General features: G+C 48.3%; 1 protein-coding gene across 2 annotated transcripts in view; it reads right to left on the bottom strand.

Moving 5' to 3' along the window:
• The window catches only part of LOC139587203 (phosphofurin acidic cluster sorting protein 1-like), a 54,842-nt gene extending 44,236 nt beyond the window's left edge, over positions 1 to 10,606 (bottom strand). The window contains exon 1 of one of the 2 annotated variants that reach the window (XM_071421260.1): positions 10,274 to 10,606. In XM_071421260.1, the coding sequence (XP_071277361.1) occupies positions 10,274 to 10,467 (194 nt within the window). In that variant the 5' untranslated portion in view covers positions 10,468 to 10,606. The remainder of the gene's footprint in view (positions 1 to 10,273) is intronic. The other variant, XM_071421312.1, reaches the window with a different exon arrangement.
• Between the last annotated feature and the right edge of the window lie 2,296 nt (positions 10,607 to 12,902).

Below are 12,902 nucleotides of genomic sequence, written 5' to 3'. Positions count from 1 at the left end.
ATTGTTTGAGAGGGGTGTTTAGGGTTGTTAATTTTGCCTCCTACTCGTTGATTTAAAGGTACATTTACCTATGCAGGGAGCAAGTGCACCTTGCTGCACAAACCATGAATGAAACAGACTCTTGGAAACCAATCTCTCCACTCTGCATCCTTTCACACCACAAACCCACACAGATGCATCACTGGAGAGAACACAGCTGAATCAGCTTAGCCTGAAAATGCACCGTTCTCTCCCACCCCCTTTCCTGCACTCATATCAGCTTTTTCCAGGCTGCCTTCTCTCCTCCTTTCCCCCCACCAGATTCTCAATACCATCCCACTAGAAAAAGACAGCAAACCCTGAGGATGGTTGAGTTACCTCCACAGCACACCCAGCCAGCAAAAAAAAATAGGGGATTGGAAGACAGCCGAGTTCTCCACCACAGGGGACCCAACAGGACCTCCAAGCTCCCTTTAACCACAGATTTCTATGAAATATGGTTCTTGGGGGCAGTTGTCCTTGCCAAGACAGTACAAAACTGGGCAAATAGATCAGAAGTTGAGAGAGCTGGACAGGCATTGTGTAATTTCCTAGCAGATTCCTGTGTGAGGCCACAACTCACTGGCTGTGTTGTTCACAATACCCAGATATTTGGGAAGAAGTGATAAAAAATAAAAAGGAAAATTAACTGAGGACAAACCAAGCAAACTGTTGCCCCACTGTGTGAACAGGAGACTTGCAGTGACATAACTACATTTCCTAGGCCCTGCTACAGCAAGACTTAATAGCTCTTAGAGTGATGCAATTTAGAGTTAAGATCTGGATTCAGGCAGAGACATAAGATTTAATCTGTCACTGCCACTTTTTAACTGTTGGATGAATCCTTCACCTCTGCTTCCCCTTCACCCATGTTCATCCAAAGCACAGAGTAAAACCCCCACAAAACAAGCAACATTTCACTGTAGCACATCATGCAGCATCTTCCACAACAGGATGTGAGACTCTGCCATAGCCTCCTGGCATGTCCTGTCACACAAGCTGGATTCCAGATAATAAGGACACTGTCAAGAAGCATCTCCTGAGGATGCATTAGGATCTGCCCAAGCAGCCTGAACCCTGGCCCAGCATGCACAGCATTCTACCCAGTCACACAGCCATCAGCCTCTCTCATGTTCCACTGCAACACGTGCAGATACTCACTGCCTCGACCAGGAGATATTTCTTTTCTCAGCACAAAGAGCCCTTAAAATCTCAGCAGAAAATCCAAATAACTTCTACACTCTGCTCCCCAAATCTCAATCTAGGTTCCACCAGCTCCCAGGGGAGTCCCATCTGGCAGACTGGGCAGCAAAGCAAACCCTGCTAGTGCTCTCACTCTCAGGTGGTTTTTCTCCCTATCACGTGCAAGAAAAAGGCAACACTGTGGCATGGAAACAGCTGTGAACAAAGTAGGGAGAACAGGAACGTGAGTCACAGCTGTGGCTTCGGGGAGGGAAAGGGCTACCTCAACTAGAAGAGCAAGCAGCTTCAGGATCGGAATCTAAGCCTCACTTCAGTGTCCAAACCACAAGGTCATCTTTCTGCTTTACTTTCAAACAATATTTTCAAACTTTTACTTGTTTAACAAAGAGCACATGACCAAATTAATTGCTGATGCATAACAGCCTCCCCAGAAACCTTAAAAAGAGCTTACTAACCAATCCACAGGGCAGTGGTAACACACTGAACTTTTAAAATTATCTTTTCTAGGCAACAGAAGGGGTACACTAGGTGGGACACACCCCATCTTTACCTGGTCACTGCTTTAAAATCACTGTATTAAAACTTCCAGCTGTTCACTGGGGTTCTACCCAAAAGCCATCTCAGGACAGACAAGAAATAGTGGAAGTCTGCAGCAGCACCCTGATCTTCTCTAGAGCATTTTAGCCATGCTGAAATGAGGCATCAGCAATAGCATGGCCAATGTCGTGGAACTTTCTTCACAAATGTAATAGATTTTGAAATTTTCTGTCTCCATATGCAGCAGAATTGCCGCACCAGCTGTCCCCAAATCCGAGGCTGCTTTAACAAAAGATGCTGCAGTACCAGTTCAGCGGAGAGCAGCAGTCAAGGTGCAAATGCACACCACACCTGCTCCGAGCCTCCACAGCCAGAGCAGCCTGTCAGGTCCCTGTTGCTAAACAGCTCGCTCACAGTCTCCAGGCTAAAATAAAATGTGTTAATGAAGTAACCACCACAAAGCGGTGATTACAAAAACACCACTTGCAGCCTTTTCTGCAGAAAGGAAAGCACAAGTGCTTAAGACACAGGTGACAAGTACCTTTGAACCAAGTGAGAAAGTGCTAATGGGGATGCAGAACAGACCCCATTCTCACACTCATCACCTGGCAGAGTTTACAGGGATACACCTCCAAGAGTGCTGTGCCAACGCAGCTAAGCTGGGAAGAGTGGTGAAACGAGGTCAGCGTTAGGTCACTGATACACACCAACTCCTTCCATCATCCAGAGTGTCCTGGTGAAGATCTACACACACACTGGCAAAAAGCAATCATGTGCCACGCAGCAGCCTCCCTAAAGTGTAGTTAACGCTTTTCCTACTAATGCTTAATGTAGAGTTCACATTTCATTACAGCTCGCTGCTCCTGAAGTAGCACGGACACGAGACTGTCATCCCTTCCGCTTCCTCTGCTTTTATCTCGAGCTGGCAAGCACCTTAGAGCTGAATCCCTGCAGGCTCAGGAACATTGCACCGTGTTAAGTTACACCTGCGACAACAGACTGAAGTAATACAAGCCCATGAAAGAGTGTCAAACCAGCACGGACATCCGTTTTTGAGGCTTCTTCAAAAAACTAAGAAAAAAAAATTACATTTAAAAAAGTTTAATTCTAAAGAGTTCCACAGTTAAGATTCTTCACCCAAAAGAGTGATTCTTACCAAAGCTGGCACATTTGTTCTTAGGCTTTTCATCAACAAAAGCTGTTAATAACCAGTGCCTGTACAATGCAGTTTTCTGCTCAGATCCTTGTGGGTGGAGCAAGAGCCTGAAACAAGGCTGACTTGTCCATACTTTCATAAATCAGTACAGTGACAGATAAAATCACCTCCTAATAATATTAACATTTCAGCAACACACAGATGAGATGAACACAGTGTAAATGCAGAGCAATGGGAACGTTGTCCTTTTGTCTGACTGGAAGTTAAGGAACATAAGAGGCAGGCGAAGAAAAGCTTGAAATGCCAAGGGACTTGACAAACATCAAGGAGAAATTTAATAAATTATTCATACACACAGGAGGTGAAATCCAAACAGGACATTCAGATTCTGCTTCTGACAAAGGAGCACACAGAAAAGAAAGGAATATCTGGAACAAGCAGCCTTGAGCACAAGGTATGAGAGAACTGAAAGAAATGTTCACTTATGGGCCTTATTTCAGGGATGCACATAAAAGAAAGTTCAGAAAGTCTAGAAGAAGAAAAAAGCTGATATTCATTAACACTGAAGAAATGTAAAAGCCATTAAAAAACAACCCAAGCAGATCAAGAACATAGTTCAGCTGAACACAGGCCATACAAGAACAAGATGTAGTCGTTACAGCTTCACAAGGAATCGTCTTTAAATTATGAGGAAAAAATCAAACTACTTTGAGAAGAGAAAAATTAAGACTTGGATTGAAAGATTGCTCAATTACAGGTATGCAAGTAAAACCAGAAACAAGGAAAAAAATCGTGAGAACAGTGTCAAAAGTATCACAGGCACGGGCAGGGTTTTTGAGGGAAAGGAGCAATGAGAAAAAAGTGAATGCATTGATAAGGCAGAAAATAGACTAGAAGAGGAAGCTGAAGGAACATGGAGGGAAATCCTAAATACACAGGAGCTCTTCTAAAAGTATATTAATAATGTAAATCTAAATTACACTTATCTAAATGATATGGATTCAGAGACACTACTTGAACTGTTACTGAAAATGAAACAGCAGAAGAATCAATGAGAAGCTTTGCATGAACAGGATCTTCCCTCCTGGTAGAGAAAGCTATTAAAGAAAAGTGTAGCAGAACCCTTTACCAGGGAGTTGCTCTTATTCTAACCCTGCTACCATTGCAACAGTCCAACACCTAATTGTTAACAGTTTTCAGTTTTGGAAAATGGAACTAAAGACATGAGTTCTGCTGTCATCCTGAACTGCCTATACTGATAAGAATTTATTTATCACATATGCAGAAAACCAGTAAATACATACATAAAAATACATAGCTGGGTGTGGAACCTGGACATTTTTTGTCCAGGAAATGGTCCCACATGCCCTGGCTTTGGATCTTATGCTACTTAAAATATGCTCACACTGAAGAATAAGAAACATGATAAGAAATGGAAGTTTAAAAACCAGCACGAGTAGGTAAATAAGGAAAACACAGAACAAACATAGAACAGGAGCTCTAATTTACTAACCAGAACCCCTCACGGAGTTAGACCACAGCACACAAAAACAGGGCATGAGAGATGGCAGTGGGCAGCACTAGAAAGGACAGGGCATTGCAACAGGCCAGCAGAAAACGTCAGCCTAATTCTGGGCTGTGTGCACTGAGGCTGAATCACACTGCAGAGCAGGGAGTGGTCTCTGTAACCACAGTTGCAATGTGTTCAGGCACCTGAAATATTGCAGCTCTCCTCCCAGCACGCTGCAATGAATGTATTGAAGTATCCAAACAAAGCCTCATTTAGCTAAGAGACTTCCAGCTACAAGAGCAGTATCACTTGAGCTGTCTGCTTCCCCAGAGGCAGAGACAAGTTCCTGCTGCCACATCCCACACGCAGGAGTAAGACACTCTCACTTCTTGTTTCCCAAAACAGTATTCACCAGCTTTGATGTAGTTAAAAAAAAAAAAACCCAAAACAAACCAAAACAGAAGCACAGCTTCCCCATCAGCTGGGATGCTGAAAGCTTGGACAAGATAACACCACAAGGTATTTGGAAAATAGCTCTGGCCATATGCTCACCTGGCATGCTATAAAATGCAGTATGTTTTTTACCTCTGGCTCTCTTTTAGAAACAACTTTTAACGTTGACAGGAGACACAGCTTTCAATCTAGAATCATTCCACGTTCAAACAAGTACACAAAAGCATCAGCACAGACTTAAACCACAGAATGGATCCCTAAGGGAACCCTGTAAGCTGCTGGTGCTCAGTAACTCTTCTTTTGACAGAGTAAAGCTCTGGGGATTGTGATGCCAGAGAAGGGTGGACTGTACACCAACAACATGGCTGCTAAAGATCAGCCACAAGTGACTGAGGATGCCAGAAGAAGTGGAATGTGCACTCGTGCTGTCCTAGCACAGTAAGAACAATGCAACATTTTTGATAAATCATCAGAGACCTGTTGCAACACATTAGCCTGGCTAATGAATGAAGAGCTGGAAAACAAGGCTAGGATGGAGCGTGAGAGGTCCTTCAAATAAAATTAAACCCTCAGGGAAGTCACTATGAACATTTTGAAAGGAGCACACCCCCCATCAATCACATTAGGAGAGCACACTTATCCCAAGTTCTGCTCAATTATTGTATGCTCAGAAGGAAAACAAAACACTGCCAGAGAAGAAATCCCAAATGTGTTCTACTGCCACAGAGAGCTACAGATAGTGGACAACATATGAGACATATTATCCTGCAGGCCTGTAGCCAAGCCCATGATATTAAGAATAATAAGCAATCTGATGGCTGTTTAGAACATTTTGTTTTCTACATAGGACTGCAAGGAAATCATAATTCAAACAGGGCATATCACCAGTTATAAGAGACTGTTTCCCTACAAGAAACTGTGGCCTCTCCCAAGCACCCTGGGTCTGAAGCTACATGGGTTTGTCAAGGAATCATAGTGTCTTCTGAAGGAGCAATCTGGAATCATTTAACATTCCCAGAGGTGCAACTCTGTAGCTTATCCAAACAGAACAGATTTTGCTGAGGTTGGAAGTTTACTATGAAAATGTCTGATTTACCCAGGAAACCACTCAAGAACATCTCAGGCAGATAAATACATATTCTTCCAGCTGGAATAAGCATTTCTTAAAGGAACACCCAGTTCAGGGGCTCTTCATTGCCATTAAACTCTTAAGGAGGTGTAGAAAAGACAGGGAATGCTCTGTGCTGAGAGTAGAGACCCCTGAGCCCACAGCAGCCCCTTCATGTAGCTGTGCCAGAGGAGAGCATGTTCCTTCACACCACAGGGCAGGAACTGCCACTGAAAGGATTCCTCAGGCAATGGAAAGCATGCAACCACACCTGCACAAATAAAGTGTTAACTTACTCTCCACCAGTTGTCAGGTAATGGACACTGGCTGCCCAAACAGGAAAACTGGCTTGCAGAGACAAGAGCATTCACCTCATGGAACTTCAGAGGATCACCCTAGCTGGCACTTTTGGGATGCTTCCAGTTGTACTTGCAATAACTGCTCTCATTCCAAGAAGACATTCATTAGGCTGTAACTCTTCCAAAACAAAAGTTTGCAATTTATAATGATAGAGAATCCAGAGCACCTGCTGGAATGTAATATCCTGAAGGTACACGCACACAGTGTCACAAAGTGAGCCCAGAACGTGCATTTCCATCAATCAATGCTTTTCTAACAACCATACACAGAAGACACTGTGTTCGAGCACACTGTGTGGGTGGCAGCAAGACTTGGAATGTTTCCTCATGCATTGTACTGAGATACAAGGCATTGTGGATGAAATGCAGTGTATTTGAATCCTTGCAGTGCCATTCGGAGCAGCATAAGCTGCACAGGTAGAATCTGCCTTTGCAGCCTGACCTCAGCAATACTGAGACAGCAACCAAAACACAACTTGAATCTCTCACCTTTAACTAGAAATATGATTACTTATCACTGAAACAACATCCACATAACACTGAACACAGTAGCTGTGTCATGGAAAAAGTGAACACAATCACACAATCTTATCTTGTTTCCTAATTAAGAACTCACATTTATGGACGCTCAGATGTTAAAAGAAAAAAATAAAAAGAGCAGTGCTATTAAAAGAGGTGGAAAATACCACTATGTGGAAATAACAAGACCTCAAGCATGTTTGCACCAAGTCCTTTGACACATTTTTTCCCAGTGTACTGCCTGACCAAGACACAAAACAATGAGAACACAGTAAGACATTACCTTGATGCAGACGGACATTTTACCTTGGCAATGCTCTGGTTCACTGCTGGCCATCTCTGCACAGTGAAAATCTGCTACTACCCCTAAGGGGACCTATATGCAAGGCATCTCAATAAAGACACTCCCACCTCAGAATCCTGCTATAAAGACTTCTACTAAGAAAACTGTGAGTGGAAGTTAAGGCTGATTGATGGAGTATTTTAGCCAAAGCATGCTTCACATCCTGCATTGTGAATTAAGCAGGTTTGCTTTCCCTCTAAGGCACTGTGATGGGAAGCCAATCATTTTGAGCCAATGGGTAGCCCCACTGAAGATGCAAAGAGCATTTTGTATCGTTTCCACGTGTTTACTTCCTTCTGCCTTTCTGCATAATAGCCAACTGCCCATAAAATTCAGCTCTGCCTCCCCTGGCAGCCACTTAAGCCAAAGGCAGCAGGGTCTAGGCTATGCTCAGTGCTATGCTCAGTTAGTTCATGGAAGGGTCATCAAGAGGTCACAGATCTCTCTCAACCTGGCCCTGAAAAGAGAAAGACCCCAGCAGGAGAGATGATACCTCCATCCAGAGAGCAAGGCAATTTCCAAAAATAAACGTGGACTTCGTTCAGTGGCACAGGCCCGATTCAGCCAGAAGAAAACCTCCATTATAGGCAACAGCTGAGCTTAGAAAGCCAAGATCCTCCTGCAAGGCATCCAAAGTCCTGCAGTCATACTACTGAACCCTTCCATGCACTGGGGCTTATACTTCCCACTGACCATTTTTATTGGCCCAGACTCTCTCTGGTAGCTTGAAGGCCTGGACAACCTGTCTTGCATTAACAGCCGAGCACAAAGCACCCCCACAAAGGCTGATCCAGCCCAGCCCCACTCCTGCAGCAGCCAGAGCTGCACCTGCAGGAAATCAAACACCTAAGAAGGAGCTCAGGGACAGCCAAGACTTGCAACAGAGACTCCAGAAAAAGAAATCATCTTCTATAGCATTAAAACCAGTGCAAAGTTCTTCTTTCTTCAGATATGCATAAGTATGAAAAAATGCAGACTACACATGCATAAGGGACAGAGAAGCCCAAGGACATTATTGCCCATGGGTGGAAATTATTTTGCCGCCACTACCACTCCCAAAGCAGAGTGAGAGCAGGGAGCACCTGTGCTGGCCACTGGGACCGTACAGCAGAGCTCCTGCCTTGAAGAACACATCAAGGCTACACCATCTACCTGCAGATCACTAGAGGGAGAACACAGGCAAGCAATAAGGAAGCACAGTGCACAGAAACACCATGAACAGCTCAGCTTTGGGGCTTGAGCTCCCTTCAGCTTCAGCGAACTGAAACACTTGCCTGACACATGCCTGCTCACCCAGGAAAGCTTGGGCTAACTGAAGGCTGGAAAACACAGAAGCACCACAGTCCCACACTGGTCACTGTGCACTGTGGCCACTGGCAGGACTTCTCCAGACCTGCTGACGTGACAGCACATCATGTCAGAGCCACGGCCTCTGAAGGAAGAATCAGCTTCCATTAGCTTCCTCCCATCTTAGCAGATGCTGTGTTTGAAGATATTCCAGAGACGGTATTTCAGATGAATTTCACAGAAATTCCCTGCAAGCAGCTGTGTCAGATGGCTGCCCCCTGGGCTGTCAGCACACAAAGAAGCTCGTGCATTAGAACAAGCATCTACACAATGCTAATGGAAACTGTCCTTGTGACGAGACACAGGATTCACTGGGCCAAAAACCAGTTCTACAAACAACTTTCAGACTGATCACACATCACTTCTCACCCGCTGGCATCCTGCCACCTGTGTAACCCACTTCTACACTCAGACTCACTATTCTCAGTCATGCTGTCCATGGTTTGCCCAAAGCAGTTCTCCTCTCCCTAGCTCCTGGAACACTTCCATTTATGAAACATGCACATCCTTCACCATCACTAAGCTCTGTGTTTGCATATGCAAATTTTTTCTACAGGAAGTCAACCTGATAATTCTGTCCTGCTCTCCAAATTCCAGCCTGCGAGTAAGCTGCCCACAAATGAACAACACCTCAAGTCACTTTAAAGCTATGAAATGATCACTTGCTTCCTGCTCCGCACAACAGCCTCAGCATGTGTCATCAAAAGGTGAACAGGCTTTTAGCAGACACATGTTGCAAACTCCTTCACATCTGCTGCCTGCCGAGCCCAGCACTCCCTTGGGCACCACAATCACAGAGGCTTTCTCTAGTAGCTTGGAGTATTTTGGAACGTTTCTACTCCAGCCCATCTGGCCACACAGTCACTGAGTTTCCCTGTACACACATACTCATCTAGCAAAGCCCTTTCACAAAGGCTGCTATCCTGCTGCCCTACAGGAACGGGTTTTTTTGCTCACCCTCTTGAATTTTACACCTCTAATTTTTGTGAAACACTTGAATACATCATTGCAGACAACACACCACAGCCCAGAGACACGAGGAATCACGGTGACTTCCTGAACCTGCCCTGTAACTCTCATGAGAGGACCTGATCGGAGTCTGCTAAGATGAGTGAGCCAAAAGACACCCACCCACCTCGTTAACACACCAGGCACCTTCTGGCTCCAAAACAGGTGTTCACAAGCACATCTAGCCGTACTGGCAGTGATGACATCCACACCACTCAGCTTGACTCCCAGCTCTACCAGAGACACAACTCTGAGTTCAGCTGGCAGCAGTGAATCCTTCCTGCTGCTCCCTAAGGTCTGGAGCGCAGATGACAGAGGCCCACGGATGCGGGTGGCCGCTGCCTGGCTTCACGGAAGCGGCTGTAGGGCTATCACCGTTCACTTCGTGGGGACAGAGGGAGCTTTCCCAAGCACGGCCACGACGATACAGCCCCTTCTGAGCCCCACGGCCATCGCGGCAGGCACTCGCCAGGGGCTGCAACATGGAGGCAACGCAGCCGCGCTCCGGCGCTGTGCCCCCTGCCCGCCGCCGCCCGGGGCCGCTCCCGCTGGAAGCGCAGCGGGGCCAGCGCCGGGGCTCGCCGCGCATCAGCCGCTGCCTGGGCCGGGCCTCCGCGCCACCGAGGAGCGGGGATGCTGCGGGGGCCGCCTCCTCCTGCCCGGCCCCCCTCTTGTCCGGGCTCCGCACGGCCCCGGCGGCGGGGCGGCTCACCTGGGCACGCAGCTCGGCGCCGACCGATCGATCTCCCACGTGGCGAAGAGGTTCATGGGCACTGGGACCGGCACCGGGCTGGCCATCGCCATCGCGGTCGCTGTCGCCGTCGCCCCGCCGGCTGCCGCCGGAGGCCCCGCGGCGGGGCCCGGGCCCAGCACGCCGCTCGCCGCCGCCGTCGCCATCGCCGCCATCCCGCCGCCGCCGCCGCCGTTGGCGCTGGGGGGCGGCGCGAGCCCCTCGCCTCAGCGACGGCCTCCACCCCGGCGCGCGCGCGCGCGCGCGCCCCCGCTCCCTTGCGGCCCGTGGCCAATCAGAGCGCGGCCAGGGCGCGGGCACGAGCCAACCGGAGCCGGGAGAAAGGGCGAGGACCGCGACTGATGGCAAACAGCCAATCGGAGCCGAGCGAGAGGCGAGGCCGGGGCGGCCGCCGTCCAATCGGAGAGGTCGGCGGGGCGGGGCCAGCCAATGGGAGCGGCGCAGTTGCCCCGGCTTGGCGGGGGTAGGAGGGCGCGGCGTCGCTCCCTTTAAAGCGCATCGGCCGCCGCCCCCGGGAGCGCGCCCAGGGGCGCGGTCGGGCGCACGTCCCGCCGCTCGGCTGGTCTGTCCGTCTGTCCCCGCACCCGCGCGGCGGCGGAGAATCCCCGGGGCTGGCCAAGGCCTCGGCCCTGTATGAGCTGCTGTGGCGGTAATGGCGAGCCGTGGAGCGCCGCGGGGAGAGGGTGCCCGCAGGGGGGAACAGCAGGGCCGGCCGGCGGGTGGGCCTGAGGAGGAACGGAGCAGCTGGAGCCGTGGGCACGGCGGGTTGAAAGCAAAAGGAAGCCGAGACCTCTGACTGACTCTTTCCTCGAAACACTTGGGAACTCCGAGCACGCTGCAGGGAGAAAAGCAGAAATCCCCTTCAGTCCCACTAAAGGTCTCCAGGGAAATGCAGCAAAAGGAGGAACCTCGTCGGCCAGAAGCTGCAAGTGATGGCTGTCATGGGCAAAAGCCATTTGTGACCCGGAGACCATACCCAGAGCTTCAACAGCTCCGAAGGCATTGCAGATTATAAAGCATGTGCAGGGCAGAGCATCCCTAGGGACAGAGGTGAGGGCAAGCCTGTGACACTGCAGCTGGACAAGTGCACTCTGTTCTGGTAGAAAGCATATAAGTGTCCTCCTGTACCTTGCCTCCATCTGTCTGAAATGCCTCTGCCTCTTGAAAAAATGGGATGTCAGAGAAATCAAATAATCATAATAGGGTGGTACTGGTTGAGGGCTCCTGAAAGGAAGCAGAGATGGTCCAAGAGCTGCTTTGAAAACTGTGTGAAAGAAACAGCCAAGTCAATAGTGGTCAAACCAGAAAACAAAGAAAAGCCAGCAGCTTCTGCAGGGACCTGTGCTTCTCAATGCATTTAGCAGTGACAGAGTTTTTAACATGGATGCAGTGTTAATTCCAGGCAGATTGTAAAATGTGGCTCATGCCAGTGGAGGAATTAGGCTCAGAAAAGTGGCAGCAGTATAAGCTTGCAAAGCAGCCTAAAACATCCATGGTTTCTACTGTCAATCTTGAGTACTGTGTTTGCAAAACATTACCAGGAAATGGTTTCAGGGGCACCTTCCTGAATACTGATGTATAATTTGTAGTCTGCCCCTTGCACCTCTTCTTTTTACTTGCATTTGTCAGGTCTACATTTGCCCTGCTGCTGAGGTTTCAGGTTGGTCAGTAACATGCTGGGAATTCACATCAGATTCCAGTTTGACTAGATGGACAATCTGAACCATCATCAGACTTTTACTTCTTGTTCCCTGCCCACCTTCCCAGCCCATTTCTGCATCTGATAAATGGCATGGATCACAGCTGAGTTGCCCAGATCTCCTGACTTGCTCACAAAACAGCTTGATTACTGCTTTAATGCATTTGCTTTCCTTGAAGTGGGTCATTAATGCACAAGAGAACCTCTGCTTTCCCCCTTGACAGCCTTGGTTCTCTAAGAGCATTTTCTAGGGGATCTTAGCAGAGGCCTTTGTGTAAGACCAGCTGGACCAAGGATGAGCTGCAGTTTCATAGCATTCTGCCAATTGATGTGGAAACCTTGGCTTTGCAGCCAGAGGGAGTCACACAATGGTCATGGCCTTTTTCACAGCATTTTCACCCATCATTGTTTGACCTCAGCTGGGTATCACCACTGCCTTTCCCCAACAGCAGCTGCCTGCTCCAGAGGAGCTTGCTAGTTCTAGGGTCTTGATTTACCCTGAGAAAACCCATTACAGTCCCTCCCCAGCTGTCTGCTTTCATCCATTTGCTTTCTAGTCTGAGTCACCATTCCTGGCTATTTGTGGGTACTTTAATAGCATTGAGTGCTCCAGGTTTTCAGTTCCAGGAGACCAGAGGCACCTCCCTGCTGAGCCCAGGGCAGCCTGCTGAGGTGACTGCCTTCCAGGCACTTGCCAAGGGCTGGCAGTCCTGCTGCTCCCCCTTTCCCCCACCTTCCTGAAGGATGCCCATCACTTCCAGCCACCTCTGCTCTGCCCTGGGGCTGTGTCATGGTTTACAATCCGTGATTCTTTCTCAGAGCTGTTGGAGCTCAGGGCATGGACCCCAGGTCATAAATGGTCTTTAGCTGTCACAGCCACCACTTGCAGTT

The sequence above is a fragment of the Agelaius tricolor genome, unplaced genomic scaffold, assembly GCF_023055355.1.
Source record: "Agelaius tricolor isolate 1412-34295 unplaced genomic scaffold, bAgeTri1.0.p SCAF_1, whole genome shotgun sequence".
Classification (NCBI taxonomy): Eukaryota; Metazoa; Chordata; class Aves; order Passeriformes; family Icteridae; genus Agelaius; species Agelaius tricolor.
Note: the sequence above shows the minus strand (reverse complement) of the source record. Positions and strands in the feature narration are given on the sequence as shown.